The sequence below is a fragment of the Rhinatrema bivittatum genome, chromosome 3, assembly GCF_901001135.1.
Source record: "Rhinatrema bivittatum chromosome 3, aRhiBiv1.1, whole genome shotgun sequence".
NCBI lineage: Eukaryota > Metazoa > Chordata > Amphibia > Gymnophiona > Rhinatrematidae > Rhinatrema > Rhinatrema bivittatum.
In genome coordinates, this window is record NC_042617.1 from 514,206,160 (window position 1) to 514,228,452 (window position 22,293).

At 45.5% G+C, this 22,293-nt stretch overlaps 1 protein-coding gene across 3 annotated transcripts in view; it reads left to right on the forward strand.

The window, feature by feature from the left end:
- EFR3B (EFR3 homolog B) overlaps positions 1-22,293 on the forward strand; it is a 455,199-nt gene that overhangs the window by 324,872 nt on the left and 108,034 nt on the right. For all 3 annotated transcript variants that reach the window (XM_029596199.1, XM_029596200.1, XM_029596198.1), the window contains one exon: positions 16,492-16,603. In XM_029596199.1, coding sequence (XP_029452059.1) covers positions 16,492-16,603 — 112 coding nt within the window. The remainder of the gene's footprint in view (positions 1-16,491; positions 16,604-22,293) is intronic.

A 22,293-nucleotide genomic window follows, 5' to 3' on the forward strand; every position in this document is an offset into this window, starting at 1 on the left:
CACAACACCCCTGGTATTAGGGATAGGGCACTGTGTGCAGGAAGATCACAACACTCCTGGTATTAATAGGGATAGGGCACTGCATGCAGGAAGATCACAACACCCCTGGTATCAGGGATAGGGCACTGTGTGCAGGAAGATCACAACACCCCGGATGAGTGAGGGTCAGGCAGCTCCCCCCTGTCTGTGAAGCCAGCCTCTCACTAGTAATGCAGGGAGGGAGCTGTCTCAGCCTTCACCATCCTCCTCCCCCCCCCCCCCTCACCCACACACCATTCACTTGCTGGGACTTGGGGGAAGGGAGGAGTGAGGGTCAGGCAGCTCCCCCCTGTCTGTGAAGCCAGCCTCTCACTAGTAATGCAGGGAGGGTGCTGTCTCTGGCTTCACCATCCTCCCCCCCCCCCACTCACCCACACACCATTCACTGGCTGGGACATGGGGAGGGGAGGAGTGAGGGTCAGGCAGCTCCCCCCTGTCTGTGAAGCCAGCCTCTCACTAGTAATGCAGGGAAGGAGCCAAACACGATTTTCTTCTCCTGACAAACGATTTCAATCGTTAAGACGATAGGGCACACGATTCACATCCCTAATGTGCATCTCTTTTCTAGTCCTACACAGGGCCAGTGCAAGGGGATTAGGCATCCTAGGCACCTTCTGTTTTGCACTCCTCCCCAGTCGCGCCAACACCTTCCCCGCCCCACCCTGTCCTGCCCCCGGTTGCAGCCCCGACTCCAGGCGCCAATGGCACCGGTAGCCCCTGTCACATGGAGGGGCTAAAGGCCACCACGCTATTTTGGTTTGTGGCAGCCGATGGCCCAGGAGCGGCAGATCACTCCCAGGCCCCTCGCTGGACCACCTGGTATTTTCGTGAGCTTTGGGAGGATCAGGAGGGTGGAGGGGTTATTCTGTTTAAAATGGCACAGGCTGTCCATTGCCCCTACCATGCGGCTGGGGCCGGCAAATGGCACCGGTAGCCCCTGTCACAAGGCAGTATTTTGGTTAGTGCAGCCGATGCCCGAGAGCAGCAGATGCCCGAGAGCAGCAGGGGTTTTTGTGAGTCTTGGGATGGGTCGGGAGGGTGGTGCGATGGGGGGGGGAGGCAGGGTGAGGTCGGGGCTGGGCAAAATTTTGAAGAGTCACTTTTTGCTCCTTCATATTTCTGCCACCTGAACTGGCTGCCTCACCCTGCCTCATTGGCTTGCGAGCGGCAGCTGTAGTGCCCCCTAATGGTTGTGCACCCTAGGCCCAGGGCTAGCTCGTCTAGTGCCTCCGCCGGCCCTGTTCCTACAAACATAGGAGTGAAAACAAAGCAGCAAGATTCTCCTAGCCTAGGCACAGACTGTCTCCTACTACTAAGTAGCACCTCAGCTACTTAAAGAACACTTTTCTTTTTCCTGTAATATAATATAAATAGTTTTTCTATGAGCATTTTTTAACTCAGGTTTGAAACAGGAGCTTCAGAATCTCTGCCATCTGTCTCAGAGATCCAACAGATTTATAACTGAGAACAAAATGGTCACTGCTCAAAGTGCTCTTAGTTTCATTTTCACCTAAAAAAATAATTAAATCATCACATGCAGCTGCCAGCTGGGATAGGATGGTTTAAAATGTGCTGAAACAAGATTGTTCATATTCCTTCCATGTCCCATCCCGAACTGGCTCTGCTCTGTCTGGTTTCAAGTCCAAAAAATGTATTGTTTTACCACTCTTAGGGGGTCATTTTCTATGCGGATTGCACGCGAAAAGTTCCTTTTCACGTGTGATAGCTAAATCAGGGCGGGTTCTGGGCAGCGTCCGCACCGGAAGGGGAGGAGTCGGGGGGGGGGGGGGAGCACCGGGGCGGACGCCGTGAAGACACCACTGACGGCGAAAAGGTAAGGACTCTTTTCGCCGCCAATTTCACGCCCAATAGCACCACCTTTTACGATGGCGCTATTGGGTACGAAAGCTGTCAGCTTCGCCTCCCCGCCCCTCATTACCGCCGGATTTTCTAAGGTCTATGACCTTAGAAAATCCAGGCCTTAGAGATTGAAAAATCCAGGCCTTAGAGACTGAAAAAGTCAAAAAGTATTTGGATTTTTGGGGGACTTCAGCCATTCAGTTCGGTTAACTTGAACCAAATAAAAAATCAACTTATTCACCACTTTTTTCCATTGGATCGAAATGAATACACATCTCCAGAATAATATGGCTAATTGTCTAAAATCTATGTGGCCTATTACAAAATTACCTTCTAGTGGGGCAATAATCAGTCTCTGTGCCATTTTGTAAACATTGCAAGTTATTTTAAGCTATGTGGTTTGCAGCAAAATTGAAAGAAAATGTATGCAAGTAGTTTTGCTTTCATGATTGCTTAATGAAAAATTATCTGCATAAATTTGCACCTGCTTTCTCTATAAGTAATTTTTTCTGGGCAAAACAATGTTAAGATTATGATTTCTATGAAACTTGATGACTTTTGTTTTTGTTTTGTTTGTTATGTTGTTGTTTAATGATATTATGTATGTACGTTGTAAATCGCCTAGACCTTTGCGTTAGGCGTTTAATAAATTTAAATAAATGAAAATGAAAAATGCATAATTTTGAATTAAAAAAAATTAAACATGTTGTTCAGTCCCCTGCTGCCTCTTTACCCACAGGACTGCCTCTTCAGTTTGCAGGCAAAATTACAAGTATTGTTAAACAGTACATATACTTTTACCCCAGAACAAGTTGGGTAATAACACTGGGCAACACATTTTCACAAAAGTCATGTTACGGAAATGAAATTAGTCAATTCTTATACATTTCCATGTGCTAAACATGAATGTGACTGTGAGAAGGCAAATTGGCTCTAGTTTTTTTGTAATATGCAATAGTATAATTACATCTTGAATTGTATGCCAATAGTAGGAGACCTACGGTTAATACTGTTTGAAAAATGAAGTCATAGACTACGTCTTAGATTTCTTTGCTTGTCTCTTGTACACCTGTTCGGGAGCATCTCTGCGGAGTGTCCAGCAGTAGTCAGCCAGCATGAATATTTCAAATGCTCACCCTTTCTGACTGGGCTTCATATAGTACACTGCTGACGTCAGCTTACTCAGCAGCAGCATGGCAGTAGAACTGCATTGCATCAGAAAATGATGTAATAAACTCTGGATGATGTGTGCATGATGGTATTATGCAATATGATGCAATATTACATCATTCTAGGCTTATTTACAGTCCTACTGGATAAATTTACATGACTAAACATAGAAAGTGAACTATATTAAATATCTTCAAAACGAGAGCCAATAAAAACTTTTCATGGTCATATTCGTGTTCAGCACATCAAGATACTACAGAGTAGGACCTTTTTAGGTCAGTAACACTTTCATTGTTGCCCAGTGTAATTAAAGCCCTGATTCCTGTGGGCGAAATAGTATTTTACCTGTGCAAAGGGTTTTCATTTATACCTTCTAATTCTTATATGAACATGTCAAGTTCTCCAACATATTTGCGGATGATACAAAATTATTCAGAGTAGTTAAATCACAAGCGGATTGTGATACATTACAAGAGGACCTTGCGAGACTGGAAGATTGGGCATCCATATGGCAGATGAAATTTAATGTGGACAAGTGCAAGGTGTTGCATATAGGAAAAAATAACCCTTGCTGTAGTTACACAATGTTAGGTTTCATATTAGGAGCTACCACCCAGGAAAAAGATCTAGGCATCATAGTGGATAATACTTTAAAATCGTCGGCTCAGTGTGCTGCAGCAGTCAAAAAAGCAAATAGAATGTTAGGAATTATTAGGAAAGGAATGGTTAATAGAACGGAAAATGTCATAATGCCTCTGTATCGCTCCATGGTGAGACCGCACCTTGAATACTGTATACAATTCTGGTCGCCGCATCTCAAAAAAGATTTAGTTGCGATGGAGAAGGTACAGAGAAGGGCAACCAAAATGATAAAGGGGATGGAACAGCTCCCCTTTGAGGAAAGGCTGAAGAGGTTAGGGCTGTTCAGCTTGGAGAAGAGACGGCTGAGGGGGGATATGATAGAGGTCTTTAAGATCATGAGAGGTCTTGAACAAGTAGATGTGACTCGGTTATTTACACTTTCGAATAATAGAAGGACTAGGGGGCATTCCATGAAGTTAGCAAGTAACACATTTAAGACTAATCGGAGAAGACTTCCGGGTGATGACATCACCAGTGAGGAAGCCGGGAGACTGAGCTCCGCGGCCCCGCCTCCGGTTTTCCCCCTCTAATCCCCTAAAATTGTGGCGATTTTATGCAGGCTCGCTGTGGGAAGTCATCGAGGGGTCCAGGGTACCCGCGGCTCTGATTGCGACGCCGAGGAGACTGAGCGCCAGAGACGGGGGTGCAAGGAACAGGCATGCCCCGGGATCGAGCCAAGATGGCGGCCGCAGTCACGCCCCGATCGCAGAACCTGCTGCCCACACTAACCTAATTCCAGGCTCCGGGTGGTTGTGGTGCTGTAGGGCACGCTTGACTGCTGAAATACAGCAGGTACCAGGGAGCTGCGGGAGCGAAAAGAGGGGCGGGATAAACGGCAACGTGGCCAAGATGGCGCCCGGCGGAGTGAGCCTCTTTTTATTGATTCCTTGGTGCTACACAACACAAGCTGAAGACTAGCTGTTTTTTCTCACATACCCTGGAACAAAGTGACTTGTGCACTGCTGACTGAGAGCCCCACGGTCCCCGTCTTGCCTGCCCTCTACTGACACCACGATCTTGGGTGCACAGTTTTCTTTTCTCTCTGCTGTGGACATTGTTGAGCTTGGTGCGCAGGATTGCGCCGTCCCCCGAGAATTTTGAGATCGGGGAGCGTGGTATGCGCCCGCGCCGGCCGAGGCCCATCACGGAACGCCGCAGCCAGAAACCAAAGATGGCGTCTGGGACCGAGCGAACTACACAGCTGGCATCGGTGTCTGAGGACGAGCTGCTACAGATATCCACGCGGGTGTCCGCAGCCCTGGAAGATCGTCTGCTCAAGTTACAATCTGCCATGGATGAGGTAAAAGCGGCTGTGGAGGGTCAGACGAGGCGACTCGATGGCATAGAGCAGCGCGTGGGTGATCAGGAGGACCGTCTTGTGATCACAGAGAGGCAGGTCCAGGTGCTGACTAATCAACAGACGGTACTTCTCGAACGTCTTGAGGATCAGGAGAACAGGAACCATCGCAATAACCTAAAAATTGTGGGGCTGCCTGAGACCGTCCTAGACAAGGACCTATATCAGTTCTTGGAGGAATGGCTACCACAGCGCTTGGGACTCTCTACCCTGGTAGGGCACCTGCGTTGTGAGCGGGCACACAGAATGGGTCAGCAATGGGAACCCGGAGGTAGGCCACGCCCTGTGATGGCGAGAATTCTCAATTGGCTGCACAAAGTCCAGATAATGCGGGAATTTCGAAAGCAGTCTGTTTTGGACTATATGGGCTCTCGCATTTTACTCTTTAATGATTTCTCAGCCACAGTGGTGGTGCAGCGCAAGGCTATGGCTCCCACCTGTACCGAGTTGCACAAACGTGGAATAACTTTTGCTCTGCTGTATCCAGCCAAACTACGGGTTCATCACGCGAATAAAACAGCGTTCTTCACCTCCAAGGAGGAGGCATCACAATTTCTGGCGCTTCTCCCGTCCAACGAGAGCACCTGATAAGACTGTGGTCCTTATTTTCTGGAGCAGGGGTGTGGTTCCGGGCACCATGACACTACTTTAGAATCTATTAACCGGATGAGGTTGATGGCCCATCTGCACCTTATCTGTTGGCTTCTGATTGTGGGGTCGCAGCACTGCTCAAAGCAATATTTTTCCGGATTGCGTCATGATCTCACTGACTAGCGGTTTTCACTGATGCGTCTTTGTGATGGGAGACCGTCCTGTTTCAATGTTCCTGTTGATCACTGTTTATATTTTGTCTATGAGGTTTATAAGCATTGTCCTTACATGATCGGGATACTGGGGGTTGGGGGGGGGGGGTCGGAGGAGGCCTAGGGCACACCCTGTCAGCAGGAGGTGCCAGAGGCCTGTGCCTCTTAGAGCTGTTTGTATGTATGATACCTTGGATTGTGTGGCTGTGTGTGGGTTATGTTGATGTATGGCTGTGGAGGTGGGGGGTAGTATTGGGGGGGGGAAGGGTGGGGGATCAGGGGATGGGTGTGCTGCAGATGCTCTTGTTGCATTAGAATTGGCCCTGTTCTCTCACGTTATGGTGCCCCTCTTTTTTGACCCAGTGGCTCAGGCTGGGGAGTCACGGGTGACCAAAGTAGTATTTGTGTATTCTGCTCTTCTGGGAGGCTGGGTCCTCCCTAATTTTTTGAGATGACTACAGTTAAAATCACTTCACTTAATGTGGACGGGATTCATTCCCCCATTAAGCGGAAGAAGCTACTACAGCTTTTTCGCCAGTTGGGATCTCAAATCGTGTTCATGCAAGAGACACACCTAACTGCGGGGGAACATGCTAAGCTACAACGAGAGTGGGTGGGGAAATGCTTCTCGTCTTCTTATTCATCCCGGAAACGGGGAGTAGCAATTTTAATCCATAAACAGGTGCCCTTTCAGGCGGACAAAGTGTGACAGGATGGGGAGGGACGGTACGTTATAGTTCAGGGACAGTGCTACCAGCAACAAGTGGCTCTCTGCAATGTGTATGCACCAAATGTATATTCACATGATTTCTTTGCTAACCTGACGGGGATCTTGGCCGAGCTCTCCTCCTGCGCAGTGATTATGGGCAGGGATTTTAATATGGTACCAAATAAGCAGGAGGACTGTAAACCCCCTAAACCTATTGCACCTAATGACGGCCAAATGGGCGCCAATTTTGTCAGCCAGGAGCTGGGCCTTTTGGATGTCTGGAGGGCCCTGCACCCAGGAGAACAAGATTACACTTTTTTTTCCCACCCCCATGGTTCTTACTCCCGACTGGACTATTTTCTGCTCTCTGACTTTCTGTTTCCCAGAGTGACTGCAGCCACTATCGGAACTATATCCGTCTCTGATCATGCGCCGGTGTCAGTTGGTGTCACGCTGGGAACATTTCCTAAGCCTCCCTTTTCCTGGAGAATGCCTCCTGGACTTATGTTAGATAAGCAGTTTCATCAATAGTTGCAGACTCACTGGGATGAATATGTGCGCCTTAATGCTCAGCCAGAAACATCGCCCACAGTCCTATGGGAGGCGGGTAAGGCGGTCATCCGGGGCTCAGTGATAGCTTATGTGGCTACACAAAATAGGAAGCGAAATGTGGATATTTTGCACTTAACGGCAGAACTCAAACGGGCCCAACTGTACCACATGCAAATGATGTCGGACTCCAGTAAGAGGGAGGTTGCCCATATTCGGGAGACTCTAAACACTCTTTTGTATCAGCAGGCCACCAAGTCCCTCCGATACTATCAACTGCAACTTTATAAACATGGCAACCGGCCAGGTAAACTGCTTGCTAATCTAGTGCGCACACGGAGACCGAAATCCCTTATTACAAGCATAAAGGATAAGCAGGGGATCCACTTAACTACGCCAGCTGCGATTACTGCCAGATTTTTAGAATACTATCAGAATCTATATGGGGAAAAGCCCAGTCCATCGGAGGCTGTGGCTGCATTCTTTCAGGGCCTCCCTTGGCTGCAGTTAACCCCGCCGCAGTTGGAGACGTTGAACGCTCTTGTTAAGGATAGTGAAGTACACGCCATTATCCATGCCTTGAAAATAGGGAAAGAAATCACTGCTGTGCTCAATAAAATAATTGAGGATGATGGGTGATCGTTTCATATGTTTCAAGACACCATCCAGGTGTCATATATATGGTGTAATCATTAACAACCAACCACCTTCCAAATTTTACTACTAAATTTATTATATATTTTTTAATTTTTATTCTAAAATTGCTGTAATGAAATGCGGGAATCTTCCCATATCTCTGTGCAAAATTTATGTGTTTTTATTTGCCAATATTTAATAAAGATTTTTTCTTTCTGTGACTAGCACTTTTTTTTAAATTATTGCATTGAGAAGACATCTAACATAAGAATGAACGTACCCTGAGGAAGACAGCTTGTCGAAACTTGCGCAAGTCGGGAGAATATGAGACATTCTTATAAGCTAAGTAGTAGTGACGGTACCTTGACGGCATTAAAACAAATGCAATAATTTTAAAAAAAGTGCTAGTCACAGAAAGAAAAAATCTTTATTAAATATTGGCAAATAAAAACACATAAATTTTGCACAGATATATGGGAAGATTCCCGCATTTCATTACAGCAATTTTAGAATAAAAATTTAAAAATATATAATAAATTTAGTAGTAAAATTTGGAAGGTGGTTGGTTGTTAATGATTACATCATATATATGACACCTGGATGGTGTCTTGAAACATATGAAACGATCACCCATCATCCTCAATTATTTTATTGAGCACAGCAGTGATTTCTTTAACATTTAAAGTTGCTGTAAGGTTAAGCGGGAAATCATCTTTAGTAAGTAAATAAATAAACAGATACCGGGTGAACATTGGGTGTTTAGTATATTGTACTCACTTGGTGAGGATCTTTTGTGATATTACTTGAAAATAGGGAAGGCAGCGGGGCCCGATGGCCTCGGCCCTGAGTTTTATAAAATCCTGAAATTCCCGATACTGCCAGTCCTGACTCCCTACTTTAATGACTTGCTTCAGGATAAGTCTTTAAGTGATTTTGCGAATCAATCTACTATCGTGCTTCTTCCTAAGCCCGGGAAAGATCCCCTTGATGTAGGCTCCTACCGCCCTATTTCCCTGATAAATAGTGACTTAAAAATATTCGCAGCTGTGCTGGCGGCTTGGCTGGCCCTTATACTTTCAACTTGATTCACCCAGACCAGACAGGTTTCATCAAGGGCAGACAGGGAGTGAAGAATGTCTGCCGGCTCATTGCAGCACTTAGTTTCCATAGACAGACGGACGCCCTAGTCTTGAGCTTAGATGCTGAGAAAGCATTTGACTCGCTTTCTTGGGACTATTTGTTCTGGAGCTTGCGCCAATATGGCTTTGTAGGTAACATAGTCACATGGCTAGAAGTGTTATACAGTCATCCTGGCGCACGCCGCCTCATTAATGGTGCATTGACTGAACCTTTTTCCTTACACTGTGGGGTGCGCCAGGGTTGCCCCCTGTCCCCTCTACTTTTTGTGTTGGCCATTGAACCATTGGCCATCAAACTACGATTAGACCAGTGGCGTAGCCACGGGTGGGCCTGGGTGGGCAGCTGCCCACCCAATTTAGACCCAGGCCCACCCAACTGACACCAGAACTGCAAGGCTGTCGCGGGATCCCATCCCCGCGACAGTGAAGAGGAGAACCCATGCCTGGCGCGCCATCACGGCACACATGGGGAAGCGGTCCTACAACCATATGGCCGACCGATCCTCCTGTTGGGGGGGGGGGGAGGAGAGCGGAAGCGCCGCGCACAGTTTCCACTTCCTCCCCCCAGAGCAGGAAGATCAGCTGGCCTCTCCTGCTGCCACTGGCCTCCTGCTATCTTCGGGCCGTATGGCCGACCGATCTTCCTGTTGGGGGGGGGGGAGGAGAGCGGAAGCGCCGCGCACAGCTTCCGCTCCCCCCCCCCCCCAGCAGGAAGATCGGTCGGCCATACGGCCCGAAGATAGCAGGAGAGGCCAGCTGATCTTCCTGCTCTGGGGGGAGGAAGCGGAAACTGTGCGCGGCGCTTCCGCTCTCCTCCCCCCCCCCCCCCCCAACAGGAAGATCGGTCGGCCATACGGCCCGAAGATAGCAGGAGAGGCCAGCTGATCTTCCTGCTCTGGGGGGAGGAAGCGGAAACTGTGCGCGGCGCTTCCGCTCTCCTCCCCCCCCCCCCCCAACAGGAAGATCGGTCGGCCATACGGCCCGAAGATAGCAGGAGAGGCCAGCTGATCTTCCTGCTCTGGGGGGAGGAAGCGGAAACTGTGCACAGGCTTGAATGTGTATGTGAGGATGAGAATGGGAGCCTTGTGTGTGTGAGGGTGAAAATCGGACCCTGGGTGTGTATGGGAGTGAGAATGGAGTCTTGAATGTGTGTGGGTGATAATGGAAGCTTGAATATGTGGGTGAGGATGGAAGCTTGAATATGTGGGTGAGGTTGGAAGGTTGAATATGTGGGTGAGGTTGGAAGCTTGAATGTGTGTATATATGGGTGAGAATGGGAGCCTGGGTTTGTGTGTGTGGGTGAGAATGGAAGCTTGAATATGTGGGTGAGAATGGAAGCTTGAATATGTGGGTGAGGATGGAAGCTTGAATGTGTATATATATGGGTGAGAATGGGAGCCTGGGTTTGTGTGTGTGGGTGAGAATGGAAGCTTGAATATGTGGGTAAGAATGGGTGCTTGAAAGTGTGTATGTGTGGGTGAGAATGGGACCTTAAATGTGTGTATGTGTGGGGGAGAATGGGTTTGTGTGTGTGGATGAGAATGGGTGCCTGGATGTGCGTCTGTGTGTGCATAAGAATATAAGCCTGGGGAGGGGTGAGAAAGTGAGAGCTTGTATGTGTGTCTGCAGAGAATGTGAGCTGGGGGGGGGGGGAGAGCATATGAGAGTGAGAGCCTGAGTGTGTGAGGGAGTCTGTGAGAGAAAGCATTTATGTATATATGTGTGTGTGTGTGGAAGGGAAGAAGACAGTAGTAGAAAAGACACTGAAGAGGAATTAGGAAATGAGCGACAAGGGAAAAAATGGGAAAGAGAGACCAGGACCAACTGATTAGAAAAATACAAAGATCAGACAACAAAGGTAAAAAAAAAAAATATATATATATATAGAGAGAGAGAGAGAGAGAGAGAGAGATGTTAGCAATTTAAATATGTCATCTTTGGGAATGTGCATTCTTATATTTTTGTATTTTGCTCTTTCTTAAGTATTCCAGTGTTCAGACATTTTAGTTTCTCAGGCTTTCTATTTTGGCTTTATCTACATGTTTCTGTTTCTAATTTATAGTCTCTTATTTCTATATTAGGTAAGGGTCGGTCTCAGTTTTGCCTGTTTGTGACAGAAATGAGTATTTCTAGCATATAGTTTCTCTGTAGTAGTAGTCCAGCCTGTTCTGTTATTCCCGTAGGTGGTGTATTAATGTTCTAGGGCCTGGTGTAGTGTTTGCATTGCTGCTTTTTCATAAGGTTGCTGTTTGAATTCTGAGAGTCAGTGCTGTGATTGTTTGGCAAGGTTCCAGATGCCTCTTTCTTTGCAAGAGTTTGTTACTTCACAAAATAGCAGTGGAGAGTTATTTTTTGCTGAGATTACACCAGAATTTGAATTTTTTTTTTCATGTTACTTGTAATGTGAATTGCCCTAGCTTTGCGCTGCACCTGTTCTGATGATTAATTATATTTTATTGTATTTATGAAGATTTATGGGTTTCTGCAAAGATGGTTCATGAAAGAATACATTAATTTTTGTTTTATTATATGATTGGATTTGATTGTTTTCTATACTTGAAATAATTGAAGTAAATTATTTTAAAGTTTCATACATGACACATAATGGCTGTTGCAAACTACTTAGAAAGCCATTCTAGGGTGCAGTATATGGCATTATTTATCAGTAAGAAAACAACTAGTAGACCTGCATGCCTTGTGCCCACCTATGTTAACCTTGTGCCCACCCAAAAAATCAATTCTGGCTACGCCACTGGATTAGACCCTGGGTTTACAGGCCTTCGTATAGGGCGGCATCAACTGAAACTAGCGTTGTTTGCAGACGATATCCTGCTATTTGTGGGAAGGCCCAAGCAAAGTGTTCCTGTGATTATTCAGCATTTCTCCTCCTTCAAGGGGATTGCGGGCCTGACTATTAACTATGCTAAATCTGAGGCCTTGGCACTCACGCCTGGCACTGTCCGGGAGTGGGGTGGTGAGTTTCCCTTTACTTGGGCCTCGGATAAGTTAAAATATTTGGGGGTATGGATACCTAGGAATCTGACAGAGCTCTACGCTCTTAATATTAAGACCACGATCTCTGACTTGGGAGCCCAATTGACTGCCTGGCGCGCCCTACAGTTGTCCCTGTTTGGGCGTTGTGCCCTGATTAAGATGACACTGGTACCAAAGTTGTTATACAAGCTTCATATGTTGCCCTGCTGGCTCTCGCGTGCTGATGTTTTGTGGTTACAACGCTCTTTTCAAAGATTTTTGTGGGTGGGGGGGAGGGCTCGGCTCAAATATTCTGTACTGTTACATTCTAAGGAAACTGGGGGACTGAATATGCCTGATTTCCGACTGTATAATGCCTCATGTCAGCTTCGCTTTGTGGGGGAGTGGATCTTGGACCAATACTCTTATTGTGAGGATAATTTGCTTATCAGTATGACGGTTCCCTGGTCTCCAGTGTACCTGATTCAAGTTGACACAGTTACCTACAGCACTCTGAATATCCCTAAGGAACTCCTACACCCTTGTTGACAGGCATGGCGTTGGCTCCGTCAACAGGAGGGTCTCAAGGGTATTGCTTCACTGTTAATGCCGCTCCTGGGCAATAAGAAATTTTCACCTGGCTTGGATTGCTGGGCGATTTTTCAAGGTTGGCTTCAAAAAGGATTACCATTTATATTCCATTTTTATCTTCCGGACGCTCCGGTGGTGCAGGATTTTGCCTCCCTGGCTCGGGACTATGCACTTCCATCTAAACATTTCTTTGCATACCTCCAAACTCGCCACTATCTCCAATCGTTCAAGTGGACAGCGGTTGACTTTCGCCGGGAGTCCAGTTTTGCCCAGCGTTTTTTCGACATCGCTCTTCTTCACAACTCTATAAGGGGATGGAGCACCTTGGGACAGAAAAGTAGAAAACCTCGCCATCTTAATGCTCTGGCAGAATACTGGATGGAAGCCTGGGGGCGGTCCATCTCGTATGCGGACATCCTTACTTGTTTTAAAACTTTGTCCTCCACTGTGCCCGATCTCACTTTGCGGGAACTTCAATTCCGGATTTTACACCATGTCATCTGTGATGATGTTCGCCGTTACCGTATGGGCCGCCTATCTTCACCCCAATGCGTTAAATGCGGTGGTGCGCCTGGCACGCTGGCTCACTGGCTGTTTCAGTGCCCGACTCTTCGGACATTCTGGGATGGTGTCCTTACTCATGTGGCCTGCTGCATTACTTCTAATGTCTTGCGGTCAGGTAGGTTGTTGTTGTCTGGGCTGCGAGGCAATATAACCCCTTACACTGCTGTTGCTGATCGATTTGGCCATACAGTTATCCTGTTAGCCTGCCGGACAATATTGGCTTCTTGGATTGAACCCACGACACAACCCCCTTTGCAAACCTGGTATTCTAAACTCGCGTCATCTATGCAGTTGGCACGACTGGATGCTCTTTCAACGGGCCGCACTCTGGATGTTTCTTATAGTGCCTATTGGACTGCTTGTTTTGCCCTACTACCTTTGGATATACAAACCCAACTCTTAAACACTGGATATAGTACCACGTGGAAGTAATCGTGATTCTCCAAATGACTTCATGCCATAACGTTCGCCTGTACTGTGTCATATCTCTCTTCAGAATAATTGTTCTTGTGCAAGCTTGGTTCATTTGCTGTTTGATCTCAAAGCACCATTCCCTGGGGGGGGAGGGGAAGGGAGTTATAGGGGGGATGTATGGTTGGTTGTGTGAGTGCGATTGAGGTGGCTGACATGTCGGTTGAGTGATGGGGGAGATATACAAATTGGGAAAAAGGGGGGCGTGTGTGTGGTTACAGCTCTTACATTGGTAATTGCACAATAGTTTCTTTTGAACCATGTCTGTATTTTATACTTGTTTCCAGTTTGCATTGTTTACCTCCTTTGAGGTTGCTGTGGTTGTAGACATGCGTTCTCTAATAAAAATGATTTTGGAAAAAAAAAAAAAAGACTAATCGGAGAAAATTCTTTTTGACTCAACGCGCAATAAAGCTCTGGAATTTGTTGCCAGAGGAGGTGGTTAGTGCAGTTAGTGTAGCTGGGTTCAAAAAAGGTTTGGATAAGTTCTTGGAGGAGAAGTCCATTAACTGCTATTATTCAAGTTGACATAGGGAATAGCCACTGCTATTAATTGCATCAGTAGCATGGGTTCTTCTTAGTGTTTGGGTAATTGCCAGGTTCTTGTGGCCTGGTTTTGGCCTCTGTTGGAAACAGGATGCTGGGCTTGATGGACCCTTGGTCTGACCCAGCATGGCAATTTCTTATGTTCTTATATCGTTTGGTAAGTTAGAACTGCATTTCTAATTATTAGAGGTGCTCAGAAGTTGTGAAAATAAATGAGCTCATACAATTTGGAATAAAGGTATTTCTTATTTTTTTTAATTTTACATATGAAACAAACTTAGGGCATCATTTACAAAGCCGTGTAAGATTGTTTACCACAGTGAGATATTTAACATATTTTGCATTATTCTGCCATTGGCCACGCTTGTTTGGTAATGAGCTGATTTGTATACAAATGCGTGCTAATCGGCTCTTTCATACAATAAAACTTGCAAACCAAATAATGCAACATACCTCAAGAAACACAAGCTGCGTTATTTGAGTTAAAGTTAGCTACAACTCAAGAATTATAGCTAACATCCCCCAGGAGCATCAGGATGCTAACACATGCCCTAAAACTGTCATGGCCATGTCTTAAAGGGGCTGATTGGCCCCAAATAACCTTTCCAAGGTGCTTGAAAGTCCCCGGTGGTCTACATAAAGCTCCTGTCCCAAACTTCCACTGCCCCTGGAGATGGGGTAGGCCCTGCCCCCAACCCCTCCCCTTTGACATAAAAATCTGACCCCCCCAGAGGTTGGGCCCCCACCCTAGACTGTGGGGGCCTGGAGCGACTCCTACACTCTGAGTCTGGTGGCAGACATTTTTAAAAATGGTGCTGGCTGGCCAGACCATGCCTTTGCTCCTATCACGTGTCAGATGGCATTATGAAAAAGGTTGTTTCCGGGCCCGGAGCCTAGGGGGCTCTCTGAGCCCCCATTACTCCACCAGGGCTTCAGTTGTAAGTATAAGGGGGATCCAGAAGGAGGGCTGTGATGGGTTGGTGGGGACCCAGCTTCTGGAATTGGGTTCAGGGGCTGCTCTGGAGGTAAATAACTTTTTTAAATGTTTAAAAAATATTTCAGCTGCAGGGGACAGGTGGTCTGTTGAGACCCCTGAAGCCTTTCATGCACCATGGGGTTTTAGTGGCAGCCCCACAGTCTCAGGCCTGCCATTGTGCAAATTTTAAGGGTCTTTTAATGCTGCAGTATTTTTCCTAGCAGTATTTTACCACTGTGGAAAATATCGCTGGATTCACAAAGCAGCAGTGCCAAGAATTGCTGCTTCGTGAGTTCTAGGGTATTTTTCTCTCTGGAAAAAATACAGTGGCATAGTAAATGAGACCCTTAGTTTTTTTTACTGTTTGAATTTTCTTTTCTCATAACTGTGGCTTAAAGAACTGTAATTGCAAAGTAAAACTCTGGTACAGTAGAAGAATATGATAGTATAGTAAGTGCAGGACTTAGAATACATATAGCATATTCCAATGTAGTTGGTGTCACTCTGTCTCATTCATCATATTTCTACCAACAAGGAGAGGATACATAAAATCTCTGAAAACTTGCACAAAGGAAATGAGTTAAGGCTTCCTGTTTCACATTTCCCTATTTTTGTTAGAAAATTGGGCCCACTTGGAATTGCAGACACTGTTTAAGAGCTTTTCATAAAACACTTCTAATGATCCAAATAGGTTTTCACATGCATCTTCTTTGAAGTACAAGAAAGGCATCAAATCTGAAACCACCTTAGTAATATAAGATTGCAACAAAGGAAGAACTTCATTTATTTATTTAGTGGTTTTTATATACCGATAACCGTTTGCACATCGTATCGGTTTACAAGGAACATTGTGATTATGTAAAAGAACATGTAGTAGAAATTGCCAATACAAAACAAGGCCATTGTCATTTTGGCTAAGGCTCTGCAGCATCAAGTAGGATAAGTGGGTTTACTCCCGCTTCTCAGAGTGGCTAGGGATGGAAATACCTGTGAAAGAGTTCCAAAGTCTTTCAGAAGGTGAGGGATGAGAGAGTTAGGGACTGCTTTCATCATTGTAACACCTACATAAGAACATAAGAACATGCCATACTGGGTCAGACCAAGGGTCCATCAAGCCCAGCATTCTGTTTCCAATCCAGGCCATAAGAACCTGGCAAGTACCCAAAAACTAAATCTATTCCATGTTACCATTGCTAGTAATAGCAGTGGCTATTTTCTAAGTCAGGATTTTTGTGTATCTTTGACATATGTGCCCTGCAGTGCATATAGTAGGAGGGATAAGAGGAAGATAGAAATGGAAAATGATTTGATACTTGATGTCTTGATTATTGAATAAACTGCTAGTCACACCAGAATGATTTCTGTACTAACTTGACTTTGTAAAATAAAACAAGTATTGTACCTATAGATGTCTATTTGAAGCAACAAACAAAATATTGGTTTCTGTTTGTTTTCTGTGATCTTAGGTTCTTTTGCCAGTACATTACCAACATATCAGAGGTCAGAAGTCATGCTTTTCATAATGGGCAAGGTGCCACTTCCATCCCTACATCACACAATGGATACTGGAAGACTGGGGTGAGAACAATTTCTTTAGTTTCCATTTCTCATTTCTTACCATGGCAGAAAGTAATATATTAATTTACAGAATAACAGTTTTTGAAAGTAAAAACAGAGATGGCAATATTCTAAACTATTTCCACAGAAACAGGCTCTTTGAAAATGACCTACCCTCTGTGCAGGTCAAATTATGCATGTTGTTCAACCATGCGTGCAATTTTACCAGCATTCTTTGGAAACATTCCCATAGGAGGGGGTTAGGTTGAGTGCAGCAACAGCACATTTAGTTTTGGCTGGCAAAAATACCCACAGAAAAAGCTGGCAAGTACTTCTTACATTCCTTCATCCTCTTTCTCCCCAGTGTGGTACTCACACAGCAGGCCTGTAAGAGGCAGGTCAGAGGATTCACTCAGGCTCAGCTGATTGGCAACGTGTAAGCAGGAATGGGAAGACAGCTAGCCAAGCATGGCAGGCTAATATGTAGTCAACAATTAAGCTTTTAAGCCTCCACTTTCTGCGCCTCTGCCAACTTCCAACAAGTACACAAACAAACAGAAGCTGTGGACAGGAGGCAATAAAGCTGTGTGTGGCCGTTCACTCATGGAGAGTTGCTGAGGGACTAGTATTCAACCAGGCTGGCTGCCAGCACAATTTGAAAACTAGCAACATTAAAGCTGGTAACATGCAACAGCTGCAGGGTGGACTGTGTGGGTGGCTACAGCGGTATTTCTTTCTTTACTTATTTATTTAATGGTCTTTATATTCCACTGCTTCCAGTGAAGTGTGTTCATTGCAGGCAGCTGAGCAACTAAAATGTATGGATTAAAGACCAGCTGTGACTGAGTCAGTTAACAGGCTCCTCCTCCAGTGCAGTGCAAGGCAGTTCCTGCTTTCAGACAAGAAATCTGCTAATGCAACGCCTGGAGGAGGAAAGGAGGAGGTTTGAGGAACAGGAGTGGATGAAGAGAAGGCAGAGCTTAGATGTCATGTTGGGTGCGGACCGAAGACCAGAGGAGCACAAAGAAAAGGATAGGACAATGAATCTGAATGAATGGGAGTTGCTGCATGTGTGCCTGCAGGATAAGAAAAAGTTAGGTAGAGGTGCTCAGGGGAATATGTATGAGAGTTGGGCTGTGGAGGATGTGTTTGCAGGGAGTTTGGCAAACCTGGAATTCTGTACTAGGCCTGTGCCTAGGTTGGGAAAACTCTGGAGACAGCACATAGGGCCAAAGATTTTCTGCCTCCTGCTGCTCAGGATGGGCCAAAAGTGAAGTTTTCTGTGACAGTTTCCGACAAGCCCCTCTCCCGCAGAGTCCTGACCCAATCCTGATGCAGGGGCCTCTGCCCGTTCCCAGGTCTGAGGCTGTTACACAGCCTGGAAGCCGGGTCCTGATACCAGGGCCTTGGCCTGGAACCAGATCCAAAGCTGGGGCCTGGCCCAGAGGCCAGGTCCTGATGCCGGAACCAAGGCCCAGATCCAGGTCTGACGCTGAGGCCTGACACGGAGGCCGGTTCCCAATGCTGGGGCCTCAGTCCAGACCCAGGCCCCCTGGAGGCTGGGTCCTGATGCTGAGACCTCGGCCCGGACTCGACCCCAGGGCCTGGCTCAGAGGTCAGATCCCAATGTCAAGGCCTTGACCTGGACCTAGCCCAATTCCAAGGCCCAGTCTAGATGCTAAGTCTCGATGGCTGGGTCTTGGCCTAGGCCAGGGCCTGGGCCCAGGTCTGACACTGTGGCCTAGCCTGTTGACCAGGTCCTGATGCCTTGGCTTTGGCCAGGACCCAGACCCAACGCCTTATAAATAGCACCGCCCTGATCCGCCCACTGCACACCCACATACTATTGAGCTATCTCTTTAGCTGGAAAAGTCACTTATCCGACGAAGTGATGACTGGGGATCATAGCTGGATATTCAACAGCTGCCACTTAGCTGGATAAGTGTAACTAAGTAGTGCTGAATGTGCTCGGAATATTAGCCTCACAAAAACTAGGGGACATTCCATGAAGTTAGTAAAGTAGCACATTTAAAACAACTTGGAGAAAATTCTTTTTCACTCAGTGCACAGTTAAGCTCTGGAATTCATTGCCAGAGGATGTGGTAAAGGCAGCTAGCGTAGCTGGGTTTAATAAAAGGTTTGGGCAAGCTCTTGGAGGAGAAGTACATAAACTGTTATTAACCAGATAGACTTGGGAAAAGTAATTACTTATCCCTGGATATTAGTAGTATGGGTTCTGTCTACTGTTTGGGATCCTGCCAGGAATCTGTAAACTGGATTGGTCACTTTTGGAAAGGAGGATACTGAGCTTGATGGACCCGCGGTCTGACCCAGTATGGCAATTCTTATATTCTTCTCTTTCTTCCCATCTGCATTTTCTTACTGCTTTACTGGCAACATGTATATGTATTTCTTTTGGTGGTTCGAGTGCAGAATGATTTTCAATTTTTTAACAATGTGAACTTAATTTTCATAGTTTGTGGTACTCCACTCATCTGTCCCCCTCTTCTCAAATCTCAGAGACTATCCAGAAGGAAAAAAAATTCATTTTGGTTCGTTAATTCATTTTGTTGATTCCAAATTTGTTTCATTAGTTTCCAGTTAATTTGTTTGCAATTAATAAAAGCTATGGGGAAGCATTGCAGTCTATTCTGTGCTCCAGAATAGTGTTTTCCTTATCAGTTCTAATGAAATTTGTGAGAAGAAATCATCAGAAGGGGGAAAGAACTGCAAGTTAGTTAGACTGTGACAAAAGGCATCAAATGTGGCCTAATACTAGTCTAAGGCTCCACAAAGGGGCAAAAGAGTACCCGGCTCTGAGCACTGGCAGGTGTTCTCCAAAGCAGCATGAGAGGACCAAAGAAGTGGCAAGAGGAGAAAGAACACCCCGAGGTGCAAAAAGAGGACACCAGCAGTAGTGACGTGAACACTTGATGGCATCACGAGAGGCAAAGTGACACCAAAAGTGGCATCAATACTCTAAGGCACCATGAAGGGAGAATGAAGCAGAAAACATGGCAGAAAAAAAAATCCCAAGGTACAGATAAAGGGACCAAGAATTAGAAAGAGTGGTATGAAGATTTCAAAAGCCTTGGAGAGGTGCACAGCAGCACCCCTAGATTAACAAGAAGACCTCAAATTGTAAGAGCTGGAGGAAGGTACAGTGGCAGAAAAAAAGTTAAGAAACCTAAGCCGTAAAATCTGCGCATGGCAAGAAGGCTGAGCGGCACAAGGATCCGAAAGTGTAGAATGAGGGGCATAGCATTAAGGCAGCGCGACATGGGAGATGCAAATCATTCCATTGGGTTATACCGAGAGCCAAAGAGGGGGATGCCTCTCCCTGTGGAAGTATGGCTGCACGTGGCTGATCCACCATTCCAGTAGGATATGTTTGTGTCACGGAGTAAGCCAAGCACATCATAGGTAGGTAGGTACCCGAGTGCTCAGTACAGAGGGACCGTGATTGGATCATGAAATCAGTTACGGCTCACGGAGCAGTGCAGCAAGTGTGCAAAAGAACGGATAGCCATGGCAAGAACAAAAGACGGCAAGAAGGTGAGTACCGTAGATAAAGATTGATATTAAAATCCTGAAGAGTGTTTCAGTAAGTTTGCAAATGTATGTTTAGGGCATGACAAAAAGTAGGCAGGTACTGTAGGTGAAGAACCTTGAACACAGCTAGGATAGGAGGAAGGTACCAAGACATAAGAACATAAGATATGCCATTCTGGATCAGACCAAGGTTCATCAAGCCCAGTATCCTGTTTCCAACAGTGGCCAATCCAAGACACAAGTGCAGGTCAAGTAACCAAACACTTGGATAAATCACAAGCTACTATTGCTTACCGTAATAGTTTATGGATTTTTCCTCTAGAAACTTATCCAAACCTTTTTTAAACCCAGTTACCGCATCCTCTGTCAATGAATTCCAGAACTTAACTATGCGCTGAGTGAAAAATAATTTTCTTTAATTTGTTTTAAATGAGCTACTTGCTATCTTCATGGAGTGCCCCCTGGTCCTTCTATTATCTGAGAGAATAAATAACTGATTTACATTAACTTGTTCAAGTCCTTTCATGATTTTGTAGATTTCTATCATATTCCCCTTCAGCCGTCTCTTCTCCAAACTGAACAGCCCTAACTTCTTTAGCCTTTCCTCATAGGGCAGCCGTTCCATGCCCCTTATTATTTTGGTAGCCCTTCTCTGCACTTTCTCCAGTGCAGCTATATCCTTTTTGAGAAATGGTATTCAAGGTGCAGTCTCACTATGGAGCGATACAGAGGCATTATGACATCCATCCTTTTATTTGCCATTCCCTTCCTAATAATTCCTAACATTCTGTTTGCTTTTTTGATCGACACAGCACACTGGGCCGATTTCAATGTGTTATCCACTATGACGCCTAGATCTCTTTCCTGGGTGGTAGCTCCTAAGATAGAACCTAATATTGTGTAACTACAGCAAAGGTAATTTTTCTCTATATGCATCACTTTGCACTTGTCCACATTAAATTTCATCTGCCATTTGGAAGCCCAATCTTCCAGTCTCACAAGATCCTTCTGCTATTTATCACAGTCCGCTTGAGATTTAACTACTCTGCATAATTTTGTGTCATCCAAAAATGTGATCACCGCACTCGTCGTACCCCTTTCCAGATCATTTATAAATATATTGAAAAGCACTGGTCCAAGTACAGATCCCTGAGGCACTCCACTGTTTCGTTTTCCACTGAGAAAACTGACCATTTAATCCTACTCTCTGTTTCCTGTCTTTTAACCAACCTGCAATCCACAAAAGGGCATCACCTCCTATCCCATGACTTTTTAGTTTTCTTAGAAGCCTCTCAAAATACTATCACCAGTGTCTTGGAGTGGCAGCAGTAGCAGTGGTGATAGTATATCTTAAGAACTGGAATGATAGGAACAGAGCATCATAGCAAAAAGGATAGCTGAACACCCCAAAAGGTATTTGCCAGTTCTTGCACATGCACAGAGCAGCAGAGTTAGTGGGCACCATAAAATGCAAGAATGGCCTGGAGCAGCAGAAATGGTATCAGTTAATAATGTAAACAAATTGAAATGGTAGGAACAGAGCCACACAGTAGAAATGTAGCTGTAACAGCCCCAAAACTGTGTTGTTGTCAGTGTCATGTCCATGTAGCATTTGAAAAATACCTTTGCAGGCAGAAAATGTTGCATTCTTAGGGACTATAATGTTTTTTGGAAATTAAGGATCCTTTGCCTTGCTAAGACTGTTTTGATATAGTTGAAGCAAGTCATGTTGAAGCTCGAATTGTTAGGGCACAGTGGTCATGGTTGCAGCAAGCCTGGCTTATGCAGGATATGTCAGGCCTGAGTGGATATGGTGGAGCATCAGATGCTGCAGCTGGAAGTGTTAGGCCACAGTGATCATAGTTGCAGTAAGACAGGCTCATGCAGGATACATTAGGCCTCAATGGTGATGTCTGGAGCAAAGGAGTCAGAGGATGTCAGTGGAGAAATGCCCCAATGGTGGTATTTGTGAAATGCCACTCCTGAGACATGAATCCACTAATGGTGTGCAGGGATAAAAAAATTGTATTGTTTTTCAGTTCATTTTCAGGAGATTTTTCCCACAAATTTTGGTTTGTGGAATGCTTGATTCATTTTATTTGTGTGAAAAAAACAAATCAAATATAAAAAAACAAATCAAAAAAAGAAAACAGGGCCTC